Below are 25,743 nucleotides of genomic sequence, written 5' to 3'. Positions count from 1 at the left end.
ATAGAGTAAATTAAAAGTGATTAAGTGAAAAAAGAGACAGTTTTGTGCGTGACATTTTTTTTCCCTGAAGTTCCCACTTTTTAGGTTCGAGAGGCATATGAGGTGCATCAGAGACAGATTTTCAAAGCTTTAATTTGGTCCCTTAGAGGAGGTGGAAGACGAAAAGGATGGACTGTGAGAGGAGGAGAGGGCGCTGAAGCCGCTGGTTCCTGCTGGAGTCACGGTCTGCGACGACACGGGAGCGGAGGTCTTCTGGGCTAACAGGGTCCCTGCAGCACAGAGATAAGACGACACAATCGAGGCTCATCAATCTGTGCAAATGCTACTGTAAAATTAGCCCTAAACAGCAGCTTACACTGCCCAACAGAAGCTTTCCCAACCCTTAAACTACATGTTTTACATTACAACCACAAACATCAATGTATTTAATTGGGATTTTATGCAAAAGACCAACAAAAGTGATAATTTTGCAGGGTTTTCCCTAGAAAACCTGGTAAGCTCACTGGTAGGGACACTATTGTGGTCCACCGTGTATTTGTGTTAAAAAAATATTGAATGTTTCAAAAATTTGGAGATGCAAAATTAGGAAATAATAGCTTGTGAGGCCAACACGTTGGTGCCCAGTTCAATGTGTCAACCATAAACTTAATCTGACTTTCCTGTCACTCTTACTGGTGTATAAAAAATAACTATATAAAAAATAATGCTTAGCCTGGCAGGGGGCAAGCATAGCCTGGTGGCCCGCCAGGCTTATAATACACTGGGGGAAACCCTGTACATGGTGTTCAACTTTTCTACTGAAAACCATGTTTCCAAACTTGAGGCATGTGACACAATGTGTTGATGCAACACATTCAAATTATGTGGTTGTAACCTGGGATTCACCGATCCACTTTTTTTCCCCACTTCTGATACCGATATCTGAGGTTTATTATCGATCGATACGGATCCGATACAGAAAAACAGATCTGGTTGATTTAAACACAGACATAAATGTACTGAATTACAAATTTATTTGATATCTCTGCACCAGTTCAGCACACTTAAATACAGCGAAAGCTTCACAATCTTAAACATGTGAAAACAAAACAACTTTAAGTTGTTCAGTGAATGCAATTAGGAGTGTAAAAGTCGATCTAAAATAAAAACATGAAACTGACAAACAACAGGTTAGTCAAACATGTAAAAAACTGCAACAAACCTTCTTTCAAATGGTTCACAAATTCTAGAAATACTGTAAAATAAATAATAAAGCATAACGTCACTCAGAGCACAAAGCATAGAATTAGACTGAATAGATCTGACTTTACAGATCGGTCACATCGTCACTGATACACAAAATTTTTTCAATATCAGGGCCGACACAGTAATATCGGATCGGTTTATCTCTAGCTGTAACATGAATTAAAAACTCACGGTGGATGAACAGTTTTCCAGGCGCTGCGTGTTTCATCACTGACCTGAGTAAACTGTCCCATTGACCTCCACAGATACACTGATGCTAGCCGGTCCGTTGGTGGAGATGCTGAGAGACAAATCCTTTTTCTTTTCTGCAACCCAAAGAAGCCAGTTAATAGCAGTCCTTCCACACTGTTATCCGAAACAATCTATTAATCATGATTAATCAATTGACATAATGAACTAATTTGGTAATCGATTCATCGTTATTTACAGACAAATAAAGCTCATTAGCTGGAAGAACAACATATTAGGGTCAGTAATTAAGCCAAAACTGTACAAAATATATAAACATTTTGTATTTAATTTAAAAAAAACTTCTTTTCCTGTTAATATGTTCTACCCAGAACTTCTCAAGTGGCATTTTAGTTTCATCTGGTTCAAATTCTGTTATCAATAAAAATTTCATCTTAAGCTCCTCTCACTGTCCAGTTATTAATCGGTTAAGCAAAAAATCTAAATATGAAAAAATAAATTCAACAGCACAAGACTGTGTTGATGTGAAGTCAAGCAGGAAGGCCTGAGCTTTTCACATGCTGATGGTAGAAGTTTCTTTAGCTGCAGATGCATCTTTGATACAATGATCAAGTGTTCACTAAAGGAATAAAGTTATTGCGCTTTAGGCAATAAAATGTTTATTTTCATATTTAAAAATTAAATTAATACTTATTTGCATTGTCTTATGTTTTTCTATTAAAGGAAAAAAAAGAAAAATCTGCATAAAATGCCAATTTTTTAAATAAATCTGATTAATCAACGGAACAATCTGTTACTAAAATAATCGCTAATAATCTGCAGCCCTAATCGGTTGTGGTGAGGAGCCAGCAGCAGACGTGACGCACCATTCCCGTTGTTGAGCTTCAGGCTCACGGGGTTGAGGTGGGACGCCATCGCCAGCAGGTTCTGCTGCAGCGCCTGCTGCACGAGACGCTGCTGCTCCTCCGCAAGACGCATCATTTTCTTCTCCGGACCGTCGACTGGAGCGCCCCCTGCTGCTCGATCCAGCCTCTCCCTGAGATGCTCTAACGTGGCGGGCTGTGCGAGCTGATGATGTGGATGATTGTGCTGCTGCTGCTGATGCTGCTGCTGATGGTGCTGGTGGCCCAGAGCCATCGGCAGCCTGGATATGACCGGCGTTGAGTTCTCATCTGGTTATAAAAGAAAGAAAGAAAAAAGCTGGAATTACTCAGGCTAAATCACTCTTTTAGTTTTCCTTTGAAATATACATCCAGAATTTACACACTGGTTAATAAGCCTGGCGGGCCACCAGGCTTAACTTGGCCCCCCACCAGGCCAAGCAACGTCTTTTTTCCATTTTTAGCAACACAATTCAAAAACAAAATCTTACCAATTTTGGTCTGGTTTTAATGTAAATATCTCACTACACTTAAAATAAGACAAACTAACTTAAAAGTAACTTTTCAGCAAGATAAAGAGCTTTTTTTAAAATAATTCATAAATATTGATGAAAAGGTGCTGGTTCTATTGGCAGATAAAATAACTTACATCATGGGTAAATGTCTTGTTATAAGTTAAATAATCTACTAAAGGAAAAAGCACATTTTCTTCAATATTAAGGAATTATCTACTTAAAACAAGCCTCAATATCTTGCTGAAAAGTTACTTTTAAGTTAGTACATTTGAAATAAGACAAACTAAGATTTGTCCACAAAAATTAGACCAAAATTACTTGATAGGATTTTGTGTTTTTGCAGTGTTGATCAACATAAATAAGCTTCCAAAACACAAAAACATGTCACATCCTCCTTGTTTTGCATCAAACCTAATAATTTAACCAGGACACTGTTCGGTACCCCCTCCTGCCCTACCTGTGCTCCGTTTTAAATTTGACCCGGCAGACAGGCTCATGTTGATGCCGTTGTGAGCGGTCGGGGGAGTGTGCACGGTCGGGGAGGGCAGGAGGGAATGCGGGGCAGAAGTCTGGGAAGGAGAGTAGCGGTAGAGGCTGCTGGTGTAGCTGGGACGGCGCCCCTCTCTGCGGTTGCTGTCGATCGCCGCCTGCAGCTCGCCTGGAGAGCTCAGACCTTTCTTGGCGCACTCAAACGGATACAGGTATTTCATATACCTGCAGGGAGACATTCCACAAGAAAGTTGGCACAATAAAAATAATTTACAAAAGCATTTAATGTGTAAAACGTTAGGGGTAATTTACTGCAACAGTTTTGTAATGATTAATCGGATTAACTTAATTGATTTGATTAGGACAGTGCACATTAATCAACATTAACCACAATTCATGGCTGTGTAAATATGCAGGAATTAGCACAATGGCTAAATTTTATCTTTTGTTGTAAGACAACTGACTATACAATTCAGAGGAAAGAACACAGTCCATATAGATCTATTAAAAAAGAAAAGAAACATCAATAAAGAAAACATTATCACTCATGATTAACTGATTATCAAAATAATCATCACTTAATTTAGTAATTGATTAATTGTTGACTGGAGACAACAAATTTAAAATAGGCCAATTTCTGAATGAGCAACATTTTCAGATGAGTAAGATAAGCAAAAAATTTACAAAATATATACAATATATAGGGCTGCACAGTGGAGCAGTTGGTAGAGCTGTTGCCTTGCAGAAAGAAGGTTCTGGGTTCGATTCCCGGCCCCGGTCTCTCTGCATGGAGTTTGCATGTTCTCCCTGTGCATGGTGGGATCCCTCAGTCCAAAAACATGACTGTCAGGTTAACTGGTTTCTTTAAATTCTCCCTAGGTGGTTGCATGGTTGTGTGTCCTGTCCGTCTCTGTGTGTCCCTGCGACAGACTGGCGACCTGTCCAGGGTGACCCCGCCTCTTTAAATTTTTATAATTATTTTATACCAAATAATCAATTAATTACCCAACTTCCTTTAAGAATATTTAGAAATTAGTTCAAACTGAACAAGCAGTTTCTTCATAGCGCTTCTGTATCTCCTCATTATGAATTTAATTCTCTTTTCCTGTTGTGTTTCAGCAACACAGCCTCGAGTGTCAGGGTTAAAAATGAAGACGTACTGCGTGCGCAGGGTGAAGGCTGCGCTGGTGATCGAGGTGGGCAGATTGAGGCCTTTGGTGATCTCTCTCCAGATCTTCTTATTGATGACCTCCACCAGTCCTCCCTTCTCCGTCACCAGCTTGTAAAGCCTGTACAGGTCCAGCACCTGTTTCGCCATGATGGGAATGCGGTTCACAGGAGTTCCTGCACACGCAAAGGAGCGGAGGTAAGGAAAAACCACTGACCATATTAGTAGAAATTAACCACGAAGGTTCTGTTAGGCTACCACTGCAGCCGGAAGTGACCAAAATCCGACTTTCTGTGAAATCCCGTTTTTTTCTGTGAGGTCGTTGGAATATATGTGACTGTATGTGATCTCTCGTATGGACCTTACCAAGCTCCGCCCAGAAACGCCCTCGAAAATCCCACGTGACTGCATGTCTCACAAACAAAGCCTCGTGGAGCTTAGTTTCTATTTCTATGTGTAAACATGGCATCTTTCATTTCGACTGACTCTCTACAAAGTATTTCTGAGTCGATTAGTTTAGCATTTCTGCCAGATTTTCACAAAATATCAGCCACGACAATGGACAAGGGAACCAACAAGTTCATGTCATCTTTTTTGGACGACATCAAGGTGTTTGAGCCAAGCGATGCCTCCAACATTGTGCGAGTTGCAGCTAAATGCTACCAGTCGATTAGAAAAACAGCAGATCCTCACACCCTCAGCATAAATATAGCTGTGGACAAGATTGCTGATGCCTATTGTTCTTGCAAGGCTGGGTGAGTCGGACATTCATGGTGTTGAGGGTTACTTTTGAAATCACCGATTTCTGTTGTTTGCAAATGTTTCAGTGTGCCTAGGCCTGATGCACGGTACTCTGTGCTAGCATGGCTAACACGATTACAGTTTAGTAAAAAGCCTTTTCAGGTAAAATAAAATCTTTAATGTATGTCAGATACATTGCATATTGATCTGTTCAGCTAACGTAAGGCTGTAACAGACAGGCTTCAGGATGTAGAAGTTGTATCGGTACTGCCATTTTGCTGTACTTAGCTAAAAGGTTTTCATAATGTATGTGTTTATTATTGACTCTTTTTTTCATTCACTAAACACAAAGAAAGCAAAGCAATAATACTTACACCACCAAACACTTCGTTCTTATTGATCCTACGACGGTTGAGCTGCAAATGCGGTCGTGCACAAGCTTTGATCCAAGCAAGGCTTTCCGTTTCAGATTTTGGAAATCTGTGAATTTTAGTTCCGCAAATACGATCAGGATACCCGACGTCGCCTGTACAGATACCCCACTGACGGTGGAAAACCATTTTTTTTCCGAGTTCTGACGCAAAAACTTTCTGCCGGTCTTCTAGTCCACAATGTACATTAACATGTGTTTACTACTATAGCTTGTGTTTGTGAGACGTTCACGCACGTGATAGCTGCGCTGTGACGTGAAATGGGCATTAGCCAATGAAACGCGGCCCCTGTGGTAAGGTCCATTAACTGCAAACTGCCTGAAAGTGTTCCGCATGCGCAGTAGAGGGCGCAATAGCGTCACAGAGAGCGTGCTCGGTGTTAGCGGAAGTAAACATGGATGCTAACAGTGGAGCATAGCTTACGATTTTGAAGTTGTTGTCCGACCGGAGCCAGCACATTAACAACTTAATCCTCATTACAGTCCGCCATGGTTGTTGTTTTTCTTCCCCTCTTGCGCGTATCAGGGCGCAGAATAATGACGTTTGTCGAGTATCAATGACGTTCAGGTCGAATGATCTTTTTTTCGTACAACTTTACTTAATCAAAATAAGCATTCAGGTAATCAGGTAGACCATACTCCAGTCTGGTAGGTGGCAGTAAATGCACCCTAAGTTGGTTGTCAGCCGCCAATAAAATTCAAAAGAAGAAGAAGGTAATCAGGTATTCATAGTTTTGAGTACATTTAAGATATTTCAACTATAACTGGAATTCAGATAAAAAAATAAATAAACTGGGGATGATCTTAGCACTTTTTGTTTATCAATAAAGAATTTTGCCAGACAGAATATGAGATTTTTTGTTTGTTTTTCAATAACTCTCCAAAAGTTACCATATCTCTAGAAACAGCTTCAGGAAGCGTTCAGGTTGGCTGAATGCAACATGGCTGTTCAGACTCAGGTCACATTTGAAAATATCAAACATCAGATTTCAGGTCGCATTCGAAAAAATCCGATCTGTTCAGACGGTCATGAAAAGATCAGGTGCAGGTCACTTTCAGGTAAAAAAAGAAAAAAAAAAGGATTTGTGTGACTTCAGGCTGCAGTGTGACTGTAGCCTTCATAGACTGTTAACAAGAGCGGCTCAAGCGGCAGGACGAGAACATTTTCTGACTTCCACACCTGAGGGCGCTAGGTTGGTGTTAGGTAATGAGGTTTAGCTGGTATAGTTCATGTGGATTGACTCGACAATGAAGCTCATTTCAGACTGATGGGGGTGGGGAGCAGCTTTCATTTGATTACAGGGGGAGGAGGCCTGGTGGGACCAACCGGGTCTGCAAGTCACACTGGTTGACAGCCAACTCCTCCACTTCTGATTAGGAGCAAAGCCAATTAAAGGAGGAGACGAAAACACAGCTGTGCTTAAACTGAACACCTGCAACAAACTCACACCACACCTCCAATTTCTACATTGACTAATAATAATTTTACAGAAATATTCACAGAATTTGAACTTTTCCTAATTTTAATTAATCACAAAAGTTTTACTTTATATTTATAAACAAAGTGAAGTGGACTGATAATGCTACGTAATTATTCAACTTTTACACAACTTCAATCTGAAAAGTATGGCATGCATTTGTTAATTCAGCATTCAAAATGTTTTAGAGTATATTTATGTGTCAGAATGTCCCAGTCAAAGCCCGGACTAAATACAACTGAGTATCTGTGGTACGACTTAAAAGTTTATATTTGCAGATGCTTTAACAATTTTTGCAGATTAACAAACAAAAAATTTGGTTTCTAGACCTGAAAAGCAGGAAGTGAGGAACAAAAAGGGGTTATTTAAGTAAATACAGATGCATTTCACACTTTTAAAATATTAATAATTTATTCCACATGTTGGTCTATCTCTTAAAACTCCAATACAACAGATGGAAGTTTATAGTTGCAACGTGAGAAAATGCTTTGGGTACTTTTGCATAACAAGATATAACAATTTTTTGAATCCGATATTAAAATAAAAGAAACAAAAATCTTCCTGTTATAGAGACTCGACGTTGTCAAGAAAAAAACTGCATCAAAAATAAACAAAATGTAAAATTTACCCCGTTTCTGCATGAAGACGAAGAGCTCATCAAGAAACTCCTTCCGTTGGGCATCATTATCCAGTTCATAGAGCTGCAACAGAAAAAACAAACTATTAAACACAGAGGGGTTCTTTTTTATAACTACATAAATTTATATTATTTTTTCTTCCTACGTCGTCCAACCTTGGCAAAGTCTCTGGACGGCTCTCCTCTCGCTTTTGCTCCATCAGATTCCTCCGTCCAGACGCCGCTTCCTCTCTGCAGACACACAGACTTCATTTTTATCACCTGCAGGTTTGGAAGTTTACTTCCAGCAAATTTTAGAGAAGCAGGCAGGAAAAACAAAACTAACTTATCAGTAAGATATAGGAGCTGGTTTTAAGTAAATTATTCCTTAATATTGATGAAAAAATTCTAGTTTCATTGGCAGATGATTTCACTTAAAACCTGAGGAAATTGTCTTGTTATAAGTAAATTCATCTTGTGTGTTTGCTTCACTGCAAACACACAATCTTACCAAATATTTTTCATCTAGTTTGTAGTGTAAATATATTAGTACTCTTGAAATAAGACAAAATTAATTTACAATTAACTTTTCAGCAGATATAGCAGCTTGTTTTAAGTCCATAATTCCTTAATATTGAAGAAAAAGTTCTAGTATTTCACGTATAACTTGGGAAAAATATGTTACAAGTGAAATAATCTGCCAGTGGAACCAACACCGTTTCTTCAATATTAAGGAATCATTTACTTAAAACAAGCTCCTATATCTTTCAAGTTAGTTTAGTCTTATTTACATACTTGGTAAGACTTTGTATTTTTTCAGTGTAATGCTTTTCTTGCGACACATTAAATTCGGACAATTCAAACTTAAACTATCTCCATCTAATCGCAGCTTCCTTTTCCACCTCTTTTTGGGCGGCACATCGTCCTTCTGGTGCGTTTTTCTGGGGATGCCCGCTCCTGGGCAGAGTGGAAACTGTTCTGAGCTTCCTCCACTTGTGGATAATTTTTCTGATGGTGGAGCGATGAACAGACAGCTCTTTAGAGATCCTCTTGTAACCGTTCCCTGAGCTGTGCAGATCTACGATCCTTCTCCTGACGTCTTCTGAAAGCTGATTTGATCGAGGCATTTCCACCTCTGTAGTTTGGAGCCGATGAACTGGTGTGCCTTTATTTACAGGAGGGGCCCCAATCCTGTCTGCTTAATTGAAACACCTGACTGCAAGTGGAGATCGTTAGCAATCAGGATCACAAATAACCAGCAACTACAGTTTTATGTGTCAAATAAAAGCTTTCTAAGTGGAAGTACAGAGGATTATGCTGCTGCAGAAGGAGAGTACTGAAAAAAATTAACAATCAAATCAAAATATTCCTGTAGACATAAATAGTATGCTAAATTAAAATGAGCTTTATAATCTCCATTCTGCTTATTAATACTTTTTGAAGAGCAAATTTGTTTACAGATATTCATAATCTATTTTATTTAGAGTTTTGTTTTTGCGTGGTTCTTATTTAATTTTTATTTATTGTGTTTTATTTTGGATGTTTAAAATGTCTCCCAGTGTGGAGAGCTCTTTATAAAGTTATACTTTATTTTATACGGCGAGGACGTGCGTCACCTTCCTGAAATAATGGCCCAACTCAGTTCTTTGTCAAAAGTGATTAGTGCAAAAGAATAAAATAAAATATCACCCCATTTTTATTGCCAAAAGATAATTTAGGCAAAAAAACAAACAAAAAAACACTTTTGGATAAAAATAACTTGGGTTATTTTTTAGAATGGTGATATATTACCATCAATAATTTCTGGAGCAATTGTTTAATAATTACACTTTTTTTCCACATGAAAAAGGCTTGAGCAATTTCTTTCATTGCACAATCAGCTTTAGATTCAGCAGTTGAGCCTCCAGCTCAAAGCATCTTTCAATAGATCATTCTAGTATTTTCCAGTCCAGCTAAAACCTGCTGCAACTATAAATGATTAAACTTCCTCGGTTTATAACTGTATGAAAACAGAGTGCTGCCGTTTCATGCTGAACGCCGCCACTTCACATCCGGCCATCTTTACCCCTAAAACTTCAACACGAGTTAAATGCCAAGTCAGAGCAGCGCAGCAGGTCTAGTTTCCTGTTCATCACTTTTTCAGCTGCAGTCGGAGCGTTTCAGCACGAAGCTGGAAGTCTGAGGTGCAAATGAAGAGGTCTGGTTAGAGACACAATCTCCCAGTCATGCAAACTTATGTTTGCTTATTAACCACCACAGTCAAACTCGTGTTAAATAGTAGTCAGTTCTCCCCCACCATCATGTAAAGTAGCTCTGATAATCCCAAATAAAGTTCTGATGTCTTGGTTGACATCTTAAAATAAAAGGTTTGGTCTGTACAGAGCTTGCAAACCTAAAAAGAATATCTGATTGTAAAATAATATCAAACAGGCGAAGAGTACCAAGGAATTTCCAAACCATTCTCTGCAAAAACAAACTTGTTCTACTTTCTAATTCAAATGTCTTAGTTCACTTGAAATAAGACAAAACTAACTTAAAAGTAACTTTTTAGAAAGATACGGTCGCTTCTTTTAAGTAAATAATTCTTTAAAATTGATGAAAAAGTATTTGTTCCACCAGCAGATAAATTAACCTAAAACATACCTGGTAAGATTTTACGTTTTTTCAGTGTTAGATCTAGGAGCAAGTGATATGGATATCAATCAATCAATCAATCAATCAGTCAATCAATCAAATTTGATTTGTACAGCACATTTCAGCACCTAGGCATTTCAAAGTGCTTTACATCATAAAAACAAAAACACAAAGTCCTGCAGCATAGAATCAACAATCAAAACTTTACATTTAATCAAGTGCCATCGTTAAATTCGTAATTGATTACATTTCAAATGCAACTCTAAGCAGGTGGGTTTTAGTCTGGATTTAAAGGAACTCAGTGTTTCAGCTGCTTTACAGTTTTCTGGAAGTTTGTTCCATATTTGTGGTGCATAGAAGCTGAATGCTGCTTCCATATGTGGTAATAATTCGGATACGCATCTGATTTCTTTCAAAGCGTCTGCAGTCTGAACGATCTTACTGCATTTATCCGACATTTATGTCGCTGATATGAGCCATGCGTCAACTCTGCACCAGAAAAATCCAGCAACTGTAAATCCAGACGAAAACGACGGCAGAAAGTTATAATTATGAAATAAGTCTGTCACTGAAACGCACCACATCACGGTCCACCATGGCTTCGACGACGCATCTACACAGATTCCCACACAGAAATTGCAGTCAGTGTTCCACAAAAGCCATTTCTAATGGTTGTGTTTTCTTTTAATTAGCTGAATAAACTATAAAACCGATCCGTAAACGGTTACCTCCATTATTATTTCCATAAACAGAAAAAAATATAAATGTAAGCATGTGTCAAATTTTAATTAATCGAGTTTGATGGATTAAAAAGACCCACCCAAATTAAAAAAATCGATTGTTATCGCATCGGCCATCTGTTGTAATGACGTCATATAAAGCCTTATCGCATCAAAAATCTGTTTAAATTGTATAATTCGACCCTTATCGAAGCATTAAATCCTTATCGTTAATTTCCAGATGGAATTGGGTCCCTTTAATCATTTATATTAAAGTCTTATCTTAATAAAACATGCATAATTTATACCCTCCCCCATGGAGCTTTCTGGAAGTTTTCAGAAATATGCAAGTTGCTGATATAATTCCTCCTCTGAATTACATGAGTTTTGACCCAGTGACTTCCTCACACGGATGGAGCCCTCTCCCACTTCCTGGATTTAAAAAGTAACGCTTTTCCGTTTCACTTAGCCAATTGCAAATTGACTTTTATTTTTTAGCAAGAAACAGCTGTTGGAGACAGGCTGCCGAGTTATCTGATACAAACTGAGCGCAGCACAGCGAAAGAAACAGCAAACATTTGTTCATAAGATTAAACTATTGTAATGATGCTCTCATAGTGGGATTCCCATCTGATGTTTGGGAGCTTCAAGCAGTCGAGTCGGATGTTGGCGGACTGGCTTCTCCACCTCACTTCACAGCCTGCTGCCTTTTGTTTTCAGGTTTTCTCTTGCACAGACTTGCGGGAAGCAACCAATTCATGGACTGGAAGTTCATAGGCCGAGCTTGGAGTCTGGCAGAGATGCGAGGTCCCACTGGGCGACACCGGGTGGTGTTTTCTCCCCACGCTGGATGAAGCAGCTTCAGCAGACGCAGAGCATGAGCCGTTGGAGTCAGGCGCAGCGTGCTCGGAGTCCTGGAACGTGGGAATCTCGGGCTGAATCAAGGATTCAAACGCTTATGGAGGTAAGACCAGATTTTTATTCAGGAGTGTAGAGGATGAAGCACCAGCCATGAAGCAGGATCTCACGATGGTTTGTCCATCTGTAGTCTCTGAGGTTGGAGCAGATAAGCTACATGCTAGTTGATTAGCTTCCTGCTGTTTTCTCTTCTAACGTGAACCCTTTTTCAGAGCAAGTGGTTCTTCCTCTCCAAAGGCAACAAGTAGAATAAGATGATCTCAGAAAGTATTTAAAGCAGAAGAAATCCCGCCCCTTTATCTCTATTGGCTCATTCAAACATAAACTAAAAAAGTGGGATGGGCATCTGCTGGAGGGGAATAAGAAGATAAAACCAGTCAGGTTCTCCAGAGTCCTGCTAGCAACCTCATTATTTGACTCCGGTGTGTTGAAGTAGAGACACATCTTAACGTCGCAGGAGACCGGCCCTCGAGGCCTGGAGTCGCCCACCCCTGTCCTAGAGGTTTCCCCCCAACCCCTTGTTTATCCATGGGGGAAATAAATCATGCATGTTTTATTTTTTGTTTAAATATCTGAGCTCTGCAAGCACAGATAGAGACTCAGACGGGGTCACACGCACGCACAAGATGGACAGACAGACAGACACAAACCCCACCCCTAATTTGCAATTGGCTAAGTGAAACGGAAAAGCAGGATTTTTTAAATCCAGGAAGTGGGAGAGGGCTCCATCCGTGTGAGGAAGTCACTGGGTCAAAACTCATGTAATTCAGAGGAGGAATTATATCAGCAACTTGCATATTTCTAAAAACTTACAGAAAGCTCCATCGGTTCAGCTGTGCAGAAAATTAACTCCAGGAGCTACAGCGCAACCACACAAGCCAATTTACATGCAGTCTCCGCCACAATCGCACATCTCTGTGCCCTTCGTTCTGTCCTGAACCTGCAATCGAGATGATGATGCACCGTCTGCACCATCACTCAGAGGGTCACAACGCTCCTGCTCCAAAAACACAACAGAGTCTAAAGGCTTCATCTGCTGCACCTGCTTTCACAACAAACGATTAATCTGATTAAGAGTGATGAATCGATTAATTAAAATAATCATCTACCAGTTTAACTATACAAAGATAATTGGATAAAAATGGATAAAAACAGAATTATATTATACATAAGGGCAAAGATACAGCATAAAATATGCAAATGTGCAGTTATAGAAAACAGGGCTGAAACAATTAATTAGATTAATCGTAATGGGTCGATTATTTGGGTTAATCATCATCTAATTTAGTTAGATTAATTGTTCAAGATAAATGTATAAACATATATTAAACAAAATTATGAATACTGTACATTAAGGGGAAAGATACAACATAAAATACGTAAATGTGCAGTAATCAAAAAATAAAGCTGAATAGATTAGATTAATCGTGAAAAATCAACTGATTTAAATAATTGTCAACTAAACTAGTAATCGATTAATTGTTGCCTGGAGCATACAGAGATAATAAAAACGTATAAGAGCTGAATTAAGAATAACACACTATATCCAGTGCAAAGATACAACATAAAATATCCAAATGTGCTCTCATCAAACCTTTGGTTGAAACAATCAGATCATCATGAATTGATTAATTGAAGTAATAACTAGGGGTGTGCCGATCGATCGGTCACTGATCATAATCGACAGATTTTCGTGAAAAAGTGCATGATCGGTGATCGGCGACCATTGGTTCTTGTTGCCGATTTTATCCAAATTAAGGTGAATTCATGGTTCCTTTTTACACATAATGTAACCGTAGTGCTTATGATTTAAAAAATAATTATTATGTAATCGGTATCGGTATTGGTGATCGGCCCTCATGGGTGATCGGAATCGGCAGGAAAAAACCTGATCGGCACATCTCTAATAAATTATTAAAGGGGCCCAATTCCATCTGGAAATTAATGATAAGGATTTAATACATTGATAAGGGTCAAATTATGCAATTAAAACAGATGTTTTAATTGTATAATTTAAACATTTAAGACTTAATAAGACGTTATTACAACAGATGGCCGATGTGATAACGATCGATTTTTTTATTTGGGTGGGGCTTTTTAATCCATCAAACTGGATTAAAATTTGACACATGCTTAACAACAGATGTTTGATACAATAAGGCTTCATATGACGTTATTACAACAGATGGCCGATGCGATCGGCCATCAAACTCAATTAATTAAAATTTGACATATACTTTTAACAGAGCGCCGCTGAGTGACGTCAACGCTCTTCTTCAGTGCATCCGTGTCGTTTTTAGGTTGTAAACCTACAGAAATCTGATTGCTGTTAGTATGAACGGCCATGCAAATTAAAACGAGAGAGAGAGAGAGAGAGAGAGAGAGAGAGAGAGAGAGAGAGAGAGAGAGAGAGAGAGAGAGAGAGAGAGAGAGCATCAAGACCTGCTGAGTGAATAAAAAACAGTTTTTATCTGATGTAATGGAGAGTGAAAGGAAGTCGGTATCTGAGGCTTGAGGACAAACAGTTTAGGTCTGGATTCCTAACCTGCAGCGACTCCGGGTCAAAGGTGAACCAGATGTTGTGGATTTGAGGAGAAAATGTTTATTTCAGATGTTAAGAGACTTGAGACTGGCTTAAGTAAAGACTGAGACTCGAACATCTCTGCATCTCTGCAGTCAGCATACAGATATGCAAACATGTACCTTTAATTTTATAATTTTCTCTCGAGAAGATTGTTTTTCTAATGCGTTTTACAGCTTACAGATCCTATTAAAAGATGGAAAACCTGAAAGGATTTGTGTTAAAACCTAATATCTACTACGATGTTTCACAGAGATCAGACCAGATTCCACTTTGTGTTGGTAGATTAGTCAATTTCTGTTTGTCTACAAGTAATAATTACACCTCATTGAAATTGTGATCAAAGCAAATAACTGCAGTAGTTGGATGCATTTTTTTTGTTGACACTAATTATTCAGACTCTTACCAGATGCCACCAGTTTCTCACCAGTTTGAAAGAGTCTTTACATTTACTGAAGTGGCCTGTGAAATGTTCGGGTGGGTGGGTGGGTGTGGCTGCTGTAAGACGTATCACATGACAACGAACCTCAAAACAAAAAATCAAAAACAAAGCCGGAGTTGGGAGAGCTGAAGAGAAGGCATGTTAAAACCAGTTTTACATTCTGGTTTCACAGCCTTGAAAGTCCATTAAATCCTTTCCTGCAGCTTATAGATGCATCTGAACCCAGAAACCTTTAACATTACATTTAAATAATGTGAAGAGAAGCCAAGGCATTGCTAACAGGACTGACTGTCTCTGCTGTTGTGTTTATTTAAGGATCACTGTTGGCCTCTACTGTATTACAGACTATTACTTCTTGGATCTATACAAAACATTGCAATAAACAATCCTTTAAGTCATAATGGTATTCCTTAAAACACAAAATTCAAATCAACTGCTTCAACTTCTTAAAAACATTATGTTAACCAAAAAATTCACCAGACACAGAGACACACCTGCAGTTTTCGTTAAAGTTTCATACGTTTTATATTGAAAGAAACTGATTTGGAAAAATTTTCTTTTTCTCATTTTGTCCTTAAAATACAAACATTTCCACTCAATTTTGTATTTTGGTCCATCTGATTATGTAATTTTTAAGTATTAACTCAGGGGTGTGAAACTCGTCTTCATTTTGGGTCATATCAAAAATCAGAATTTTCTTAAAGGGCCGGTTGCCCCAGAATTCATCGATAAAACCCATTAAACTGTTACGATAGCTGTTCCTCCAGGATTTTGTGATTCTTTTTGTGGTTTTTGTAATCCAAATCAGAGACTTTGTGGTGCTAATTTAGAAATATTTGCAAGGACTTTTTACGATGTTTGAGCTTTTTTGGATACAACGATAACTTGACATCAGGTAAGGCTGAGGCAGCAGTCACTTAACCCCAACTTTTTTTAACCAATTTTGAGAAAATGTTTCAGTAAAATCAGAAAAAATGTGGGGGTTTGTTGATTTTGTGTGAATTTTGCAGAGTGGTAAAACACTGTAGGGAGTTACTGACGTAATTTGGAAACTAGAGAGCCACATAAAAAGCTACGGCGGGCCAGATTTGGTCCCCAGCCCTCGAGTTTGACACGTATTAAATGATTGATAATTTGATCAGTACTTGAGAAGACTTTTTACCAAATAACTTTTAACTCTTACTTGAGTAATTTCTTGGATGTTTTAATTTACTTGAATGAAATTTTCTTGAAGTAGTGCTAATCTTACTTTATTACATTTTTCAGGTATTCTACCCACTTCTCGCTTTGACTGCAAAAAAAACTTTTAAAAAGCGAAACCTTGAAAGTATCCAAATTGGGCCTTTCGCGAACAAAGTGGAGGGAGATTAAACGAGTCAGGCTCTTTGGAAAGTTTAAAGTGACGTGTGTTATTCCTCAATCACCATCCCCCCCTTCAAGCAACCAGCAAGACATTAAAGGTTAAATATGTGAGGGCAGTGAGAGTGCAACTGCGCAGAAAAGCCTGCTGAGAGCTCATTTTCTAGCTGAAGTGCTCTGAAAGCTTTATTATGATGCAGGCATTAAAACTGAAAGCCGACGCAGAATCTGCGTTTTTTCCACAGCATTCATTTGATTACATTGCTCCTGTTTTGACATTACAAATCCTGGATTTCTGTGCCTTACTGGAGAATTGTCATGTAGGACTAAAGCATGTCAATGGCACACAGGTGATCCCTGTGTTTAGATGATCATGTTGTAGATTAAAACAAGCATGTGTTACAGGCAACAAAGCATGTTTTTATATTGGACATAATTAAATCCCCTAAAGATTGCCTTTGTGGTCATTCATAACATCAGACTTTTCTCAAAGGCGCTTTGTTTAGCAATTATGCCTCATATACAAATCTTCCTGCTCACTTAATGTTTAATGTGGCAACAAGATGTCATTTGAGGCTAATAACCAGAATTTGTTTCTCAGCCTGGGAACCATTAATCAGTTAGTTCATGTGCTTATAGTAAAAACAATTCAAACTGGAAACACTGGCACACAATTAGCAGCTGCATTGTGTGATAAACCCAGACGTGTTGCTTGTTTCCCAGATTTACAACCACATTCCTCTTAGAGTTAATTTCCTCTCACGCCAACAGGCCACTCTGTGTCTGGGCTAGTCCCCACACAGTTGGCAAACATTTGGTCAAAAACTACCGTGTGTCCAGTTAGGAAGTCTTTCTACGCTTTAAAATGTTTGGCTCCACTAACCTTGAAGCCTCGACCCACACTAAACTGGAAAACTAGCAGGAGATTATAACTGTTTTGCTAGGCAACCAAGCTAACCACAGCTAGCAAAACAAACCAATACCAATGCATTTTTAACACTTGAGAAATATTTTTATTTGTAGAGGTCATACAGTTGTAAAAGTGACGTCCTTCAGCTGTAAAGCACCTGATTAAGCCACCGGAAGACACACAGAGAGCGTCAGTTTTATAGTAATAATAATGGATTTTATTTGACAGCACCAAGGACACTACAACATTAAAAACACAAATTAAACAGTGAAGAAATGGCTACACAAATACACAAAAATAACTAGACAATTAAAGTGAGAAGGCTAACTTGAACAGATCAGTTTTGAGTTGTGCTTTGAAGGTCAAAAGAGAGTCAATATTAGACATTTTACAGTATTACTTTTGGCCGGGTCATTATAAGACACACCAGCAAAGCATCTACAAAAAAATCCCCAACTTATTGCCACAGAAATGCTGATTTCTTAATGCATGGTGACCAGATTCTGTTGTTGTGGTTTGATTTTTCTGACTGAAAAGCAGTAAAAATCCACCGATCTACCTTTACACTGCAAAAACACAAAGTCTTACTGAGTATTTTTGTCCAGTTTCTTGTGCAAAAATCTTTGAACTCTTGAAATAAGACAAAACTAACCTACAAGTAGATTTTCAGCTTGTTTTGAGTAAAAATACTGACTTAAAAAGTGCTAGTTCCACTGGAACTTACAAGACATTTTTCCTATTTTATAAATGAAATAATCTGCCAGGGGTGCCAGTACCTTTACACTTAAAAATAAGCTCATGTATCTCGCTAAAAGATTACTTTCAAGTTAGTACATTTAAAATAACACAAAACTAAGAAATTTGTACTAGAAAATAGACCAAAATACTTGGTAGGTTTTTGTGTTTTTGAAGTGTACCTTGAAGATGCTGATTTCTTTTATTGTTTTTTAAGGTTTTTTTTTTTTATTCTAATTGTTTTCTAAGTTTGTCCTACATCTGGATCCATCCTGCTGGACTGATTGAGTCAGCTACTTCCTGAATATGGCAGCAAAGCTATTTATGTTGATTCTCAATCAAAAAAAATTCTCAATCAAAAAAAAAAAAGGTACAGTATGTAACTTTTACAAAAACATATTTGTTTAAACTGTCATTATGTCGTGACAGTTTGTTACGAGATGGATACTATGTGAAAAGACGGGGCTATTATTGCCGTCTGAAGAAAAAGAAAATATAAAACAAATAAAAAAGAAACAGACACAAAACAATTGTTGGTTGACTAAATTGTTCAACAAAAAAAAAGTGCAATTAGGAATTATAAATACAAAGTAAAATAAATAATAAAGCATGACGTCGCTCAGAGCGAAAAGCATAGAATGAGACGGAATAGATCTGCGTTTATGGATCAGGCACATTGTCATCAATAACCGATCATTTCTTTTTTCAATATTTTCTCAAAACTAGATATTAATAGTCCAATCACATTTTTTTTCCATTATTGTCTTCAGTCAGAGGCTTTTCAAATTCACTGTAACACAGACTGCTGCAAGAGATATTTCCTGCCAACAGCCATCACCATCTACAAAAACTCTTTGAAAATTTTTAATTAATACAAGTAACAACATTTAATTTTCCTTTAGGATCAATAAAGTGTTTTTGAATGTAAAACTCAACTGATCAAAAATCTATCATTTCAACCATTTAATTTGAAGTGTGCAGAAAAAGCTTGAAATGGCTTAAAAACTTTTTTTAACATAGTTGAATGCATTTGAAAAGCTACTAGATGAAGAGGTAAAGGTCGGACATCTTCCTTATTTAATCATTACTTCCACTTGAGTGCGTCAAAGCTTTTTCCCCATCACAACAGCCATTTGAACTCCATCAACCATTTAATCCAGGTAATCATTTAGCCAACCATTTTATTAATATGTTACCTATACCAATCAACATTAAGCATTTGCTCTTACTTTAGTACAGCAATGTTTTTATTAATAATCAACTGCTTGGTAAAATACACGTCGCCTCTTAACTGTTGGCGCTTTAATTGTGCACATCCTGAAGAAGGTGATGTGTTTAATAGACCCTCATAAAGAGAATTTCTGTCTCAGTTTTCAGGAGTTAAACCACCAAAAACAGCATTTCCCCTTGTGGGGACCAGGCCCCGGTCCCCGGAACAGCGAGTCCCCACAACGTATGTGGCAGGGAAATGGTCCCCACAAGGTATTATAAACAAACACACACACACACACACACACACACACACACACACACACACACACACACACACACAGCGTTCCTATGGTAGCACTGCTGTTGACTCTGCTAATAGCCTCAACTTGGAATTTCTAATAAAAGACGCTGAGCGTTCCAGCAAAAACCCATTGAAGGTAGATAAACATCCCGTTCCTTTCCGAAATAACCAACCCCCAACTTATTGATGAGCCAGTGAGACCAACTGCAGCTCTATTAACAAAGAGCCTGTGGTTAATTGCTCAGAGCTTTCACACATGCTGGCCCTGATAGCAGTCAGCAGCATGTAGGTCAGAAAGCGGTTTAGTGTGCTCTTTCAGAGTTATCATTTAGCAACGTCAGGTTAAGTATTTTAATTTACGTCTTAATGAATGGTGCTGAAAGTAGGAATTGGGGCTGACAAACGTATCACAATACAAGTGTCTCTTAAGAGTCGATATTGATAATTATTGACTAGTTTTTTGTTTTAAATATAAGGAGTACAGTCAAATGTTAAAACCTTTCCTGTTTTAACTGCTTTTCACTCCATATTGTTTCTTATTTTTAACTCTAAACTGCTGCTGCCTGCAGGTTGTTGCTAGGTAACCACAGAATGAGCGAGTTGCTAGGTAACCAAAGAGCGAGTGAGTTGCTGGGTAACCAAAGAGCGAGTGAGTCAGTTGATCCCAGCTAGCCGTGAGAAGTTAAACGGCTAAAGTATTTCCTCTGCCCTAATCTCCCAGAATGCAGTGCGGTTCTGCATCGCAGTTCAGTGAATTATTGAACATTTTATCGGATGTATTATCTATCAATATTATGTGTGTATTGTAATAAATATTATTATTGAATTTATCTTAATTTATAGATGATACGAATTAATACAAACAGTAAAAATCTAACGTCACTCTCCTAATAAGCCTGATTAAAATGATTCACCAGTCCAGACGGACGTAAACAAAAAGTTAACCCTACTCAATGAACCGACAGAGGGGAAATTAATGGGTGGGATTTTTTTCCATTCCAAATAAATTCGTAGTTTAACCTTTAATCTGCTCCAGCAAGTCAAGATCATCCAACTATTTAACGAACCATGTGGTTACACTGCAGCTTTCTCAGAAACTATCAGCAATTATTACTACAATACGGCTCCTTTTTATACTACAGATGTGAGGCAACGCTGAGTGGATATCGATCTCTGGTTTTCTTTGACCTGCTCATTTTGATGACTTGTTTTCCCAATGCTTTTAAAACACAGAAAATGTTCCCATAGCTTTGATTCTTTCACAAAAATAAAAGGGTTTCAAGATTATCTCCAACTATGCATCACAGCATGAGTTATGGAGTCAGAGGCAGCGCACAACCTGGATAGTTCACTTCTGAATCACCTTTATCTCAATATAATGAAACTAAACTAAAATGCAACAAAGTGAATTAGTCGCAGATTTAAAAGTAGGGAGAGAAATAAGATTATTAGATGATTAATATAGAAACAAATAGTACCAATTTGAGCCAATTTGGCTGATACAAACATCTGGTGAAGTTCTGCATCGAAATGTCTTTCTTTGTAGTTTGGGTCCTTTTATACTATATATATATATATATATATATATATATATATATATATACACACACACACATGGAAATTGGGTACAACACAAAGTTTTCAGAAAAAAATACAATTAAAAATATTTTTCTGATTTGAGGTTTGTTTTTAAACAATTCATCTCAATAATTCATGAAGATCTCTAATAAATATATAAAACTGTTTAAGCCAAAAGTTGTTACCATGTATGAAATTGAAGAGGAAATAAACTGGATGCAAACTGCAAACTGAGGAGGATGTTTGTTTATTCCACATGATTTTTGAAAATCTTGACAGCTGGCACTAAAAAGTGTGTAATTAATCTGTTTTTATATCTGAAAATTATTATTTCTGAACTTATTTGAACAAACACAGTCTGGAATTGGCCGTTTTTATCTGAATCAGCAACGAGGAAGCTGGTTAAATACTGAACTGTTCATTAAAGGCATCAAACTAAAATCTCCCACCATGTTTCAGTCTATAAAACCATCAATATCAATTTTTATATATAATACTTTGGGGCTTATAGAACATCGCAGGTTATGGATTTATGTCTCGTATTATTTCTCGCAATTAAAAACAATTATGAGCTAAAACGTGAAAGAAAACCAGAAATCGGTATAAACCGAAAGAAACCTGATCGGTGCATTTCTAGTAATTAAATGCTGAAGCATTGATAGGATTCCACTGTTATTAAAAATGTGAAAACTGAAGGAAAACAAGGTCAAAAGAGAACAATTTGTGAATAAATCCTTGGAAGCAGAAGAAAGGAAAACAGAAGTGGCTGTTTTCATGCTGAGAGTCACCAGCTGTCCCTCCACCCGCTGGCCTCATTAATCATAACGTGTTATATTGACATGACGCTGTTCAAGGGGAATCCACAGAGAACAACCAACCAGGAACGACTCGCAGCAGGGAAACCTTTTCCTTAACAAACATCTGGGAACCATCATCAGCTCTGGATTCATGATTTCCATAAACACATCAATACAGCAGCGAAAATCATCTCTGCTCTCATTTTTCACTGCAAAAACATTAAATATCACCAAGTATTTTTGGTCTAGTTTCTAGCGCAAATATCCTGGTCTTAGAAATAAAACAAAACAAACTCATAAGTAACTTTATCCAAATGTAGCAGCTCGTTTTAGTAGCTTCTTAATATTAATGAAAAGGTCCTAGTTCCAATGGCAGGTTATTTCACTTGTAACATGGGAAAATATATTTCCATGAAGTGAAATAATCTGCTGAAAGATTGTTGTTCTTTCAGCAACTGATCTTTTTCGAATCCGTTTGCATCAAACTCAGTTAATAATTTCAGCCCTAAACAGAAGCTGCAGATTTTTGTTTTGACTTTAAAGACGAGAAAACATCCATGAAACCTTTTTTAAGGAGAAACAGACATCTGCACCACTAAACTATACGATCAGCGTCGTTAACCCTGGAATCGAGTGCAGCCTACCAGTTTGAAGAGCTCGTCGTATCCCCAGTCAGCGAGGCCGCTGGGCGACGAGAAGCTGCTCTGACCCGCAGGAGGCAGCAGGTTCTTCTCCTCCTGCTCCTCCTTCACTGCTGACGGCGAAGGCTCAGACTTTTGCTCGCCGGCAGACGGCAGAGACGTGGAATACGGCTGGAAGTGGGAAACATGTTGGAAACCCATTTTCCTCTCGTCTCCCTCTTCCTGAAACTCATCCCCTTCTTCAGGCTCCAGCATCTCCCGCTGTTCTCCGTCCGAATCTTCGCTCTCTTGCTTCGGCTCCCTCTGGTTCGGGACGCTTTGGTGGATCGGTCCATCCGGTTCCCCACACAGCAGGGGGTCCGGCCTGGAGCCGCCGGGCCCTCGGGCCGCCGCGGCCTGATGGGCCAAGAGGAACTGAGCTTGAAGGAAATGTTTCTCCTGCAGGTTCATCTCCAGTTTGGCTCCTGGGTGCCTCTGCAGCTGCTCCATCACCGCCCCCAGCTTCACGCCTGCAGGAGCGGACAGCTGCAGACTCCCCTCCTCAGAGACGTTCGACTGTGGATGAAAACAAACAAAAAACACTAAATTATCAGAAGATTAGAAACCTGATGCACCAATCAGATGGCTAAATATCACAAGGTCTCCCCCTAGAAAACGCCCGGAGGCGGCCCGTCGTGTTTTAAAGTTAAAAAATGTTTAAAGTTGGCAGGAAATGTGAAAATATCACTTGATAATTACCTGTTATTGAATGATTGGAAGATTAATACCTGAATACCAACTATAAAGTCTTTAAAAACGCAGACATTTTAAAAAGACTTAAATATAAAAGCAATGCTTAGCCTGGTGGGGGCACAAGTGAAGCCTGGTGGCCCGCCAGGCTTAAAATACACTGGGGGAAAACCAGTTTCAGAATCGGAAAGTTTTTTCTCTATTGGCTCCGATTGGTGATTGGAACAGGGCTTATTTGTGTGTTTGTTTTTTAAGAATAATTAATACTGGTGCACTGATTGCCGATCTTTAAAAAGCCTGACCTTCCGATTCCAATTTTGACTGATTTTATCATCTGAAATGTTGTTGAACATAGCAAGGAAGTTGCCGAGTTGGTAACAGTGGGGTGACTTTTGTAAACTGAAAACGTGCAGCCGGTCAGTCAAACGTCTCTAAAAACAGAAGGACAGCGGCTGATTTTTAGACCTTTGATGAGATAAATGAGATCGGCGGGTAAGATCAGCTTCTCCCAAAATAAATCGATTCACCCATAATAATTAATGAATTACATTGAGCTCATCATTTAATCCTTTCTGTAGATCTACCCCAAAAACTAATACAAAATCTCTTTTTGGTTACTTTGAATATAAACTCTGGGGGGAAACAGCCCACTGCACTGAACCCCATTAAAATTAATTATTCCATCAAATATCAACTCCAGAGTTAAAACATTAGTTTTGCTGTTTCTAAATGAATCTGAACTTGTTTTCTTTGCATTATTTGAAGTCTGAAAGCTCTGCATCTTTTTCATTATTTTGACCATTTCTCATTTTCTGTAAATAAATACTAAATGTTTGCTTGGAGTTTCAGAGACACATTGTCAGTAGTTTGTGAATAAAAGAACAATATTCATTTTACTCAAACATATAAAAAGTAAAAACTGATCATTTAAAGTAGTCTCATTATTTTCCAGAGCTGTATATTATTTCTATACAATTTCTGTACATTTGATTTAAAACATAATGGATTTGTATGTTACCAATCTCCCACTTTATTTAGCATTCTGACTGAATTTTGTCCTGGTTTTTTGTGTGCAGTACATTTATTTTTTCCATGTTTTGCCTCAAACTTCTACGCAATAACTCAGATATGCTACAATAAGAGTATTATATTAAATAAACAGATTTGTAATCCAGAGGAAAATCTTACTCTTCTCAAAACAGCAACACTTTGAGCTGGTTTTGATTTTACTTTGCAGGTTTTCAGCAACATTTATCATCCAATATGATGCCCAGAAATTAGATGTCATGAATTAAAACAAAAGTTTCTGCACTGAGCTTGTGCTTGTTTTAGTTTTTATAATAAAATACAAATAAAAAATAGACTAAATCCAGCAAATCCATGCAATCTTTAGGGTTTCCTTATGTAGAAACTTTTCTTAATAAAAACTAAAAGCACATACTGTAGTGTGTGATGCCTAGAACCAAGCTGAATATGTATTTTAAAATTTTAATTATTTTGTTTATAAAAAGCCTTGAGAAGTAAATAAAGTGAACCTTAAAATAAAATACAATCGGTATCGGTCTGGAAAATAATGATCGGGTGAATCAAGAGATAAAAACTTTAAAACAACTATAATATCAAAGTCACCGTTGGAGGGGAGGTTTATTACTAATTTAAAGTGGACTAGAAGTTTTTTAAGCTTACAAATAAAAGCAGACAGTCATTAATTTACATGAATTCATGCATTCATTCAGTCATCGACATGACAAACGTCTCGCTTTGCTCAGAAGCGGTGAAACCATGAACTATCCAGCCCGACGTCGTGTTTTTGCGTTTAATTTTCCTCCGCAAATTATCCCACATTTCACGGACAACCTCCTGGTAAACCTGCTCCCTGTAACGTCTTCATCAAGCCACAGTTGCTTTGTTACTGTAACAAACACGAGTGGGAGCGTCGACACTCACCATTTGCGCCCTGGAGTAATTCATCGTCGCCAACAGGTTTGTTTTGTTTTCCTCCCGGCAGAATTAAGTCACATCTCACCAGCAGCGCTTGTCCTTTAGCAACGCGTTTTCTTGGTTTTTGTTTTGCTTTGCTCTTTTGGACCGGGGTGACTTTAAGAGCCTGGGTTGGTGTGGGAGGCCGGAGCGGTCGGAGCTGGAGGAGGGGTAAATAACGCGCAGTGTTGCCTCCCTGGTCACTGCGCATGGAAACTCAAACATCTCTGATTGTCTCTGACTAGGTGACCCCCTCACCCACAGCCCGGGTGAATGAAAGTCCCGCCCCGCGCGTAAAAAAATACTCAAGTGTTTGGTTTTTTTTGTTGTTGTTTTTTTTTTCTCTTTTTCCTTTCGTCTCCTTGGAGGAGCGATGAGAAACTTCCAACCCTCTCCACGAGAAAACTCCCACTCGATGCACAACCCTCTGATTATTATTCAGGCAAATAACGACA

General features: G+C 38.3%; 1 protein-coding gene across 1 annotated transcript; it reads right to left on the bottom strand.

The window, feature by feature from the left end:
* Positions 1 to 114: 114 nt before the first annotated feature.
* LOC103466418 (AT-rich interactive domain-containing protein 3B-like) lies at positions 115 to 25,740 on the bottom strand. Its single transcript, XM_008411960.3, has 9 exons — positions 25,256 to 25,740; positions 22,583 to 23,134; positions 7,930 to 8,004; positions 7,765 to 7,837; positions 4,480 to 4,663; positions 3,288 to 3,544; positions 2,301 to 2,606; positions 1,461 to 1,550; positions 115 to 269 (listed from the first exon to the last, which is right to left on the bottom strand). The coding sequence occupies exons 1-9, from the start codon at positions 25,277 to 25,279 to the stop codon at positions 130 to 132; spliced, it is 1,701 nt and encodes a 566-aa protein (XP_008410182.2). The 5' UTR covers positions 25,280 to 25,740; the 3' UTR covers positions 115 to 129.
* Between the last annotated feature and the right edge of the window lie 3 nt (positions 25,741 to 25,743).

This window comes from Poecilia reticulata, chromosome 6 (genome assembly GCF_904066995.2).
Source record: "Poecilia reticulata chromosome 6, P_reticulata-male-v2, whole genome shotgun sequence".
NCBI lineage: Eukaryota > Metazoa > Chordata > Actinopteri > Cyprinodontiformes > Poeciliidae > Poecilia > Poecilia reticulata.
This window is presented reverse-complemented; position numbering and strand designations above follow the sequence as displayed.

Excerpts from the sequence above, each read along its gene's own strand:
- LOC103466418 (XM_008411960.3), bottom strand. The coding sequence starts at position 25,279 with ATGAATTACTCCAGGGCGCAAATG. Across the intron at positions 23,135-25,255 it reads ATTACTCCAGGGCGCAAATG|TCGAACGTCTCTGAGGAGGG; the intron begins GTGAGTGTCGAC and ends TTTCATCCACAG. Across the intron at positions 3,545-4,479 it reads GCCTTCACCCTGCGCACGCA|GTATATGAAATACCTGTATC; the intron begins GTACGTCTTCAT and ends GTCTCCCTGCAG.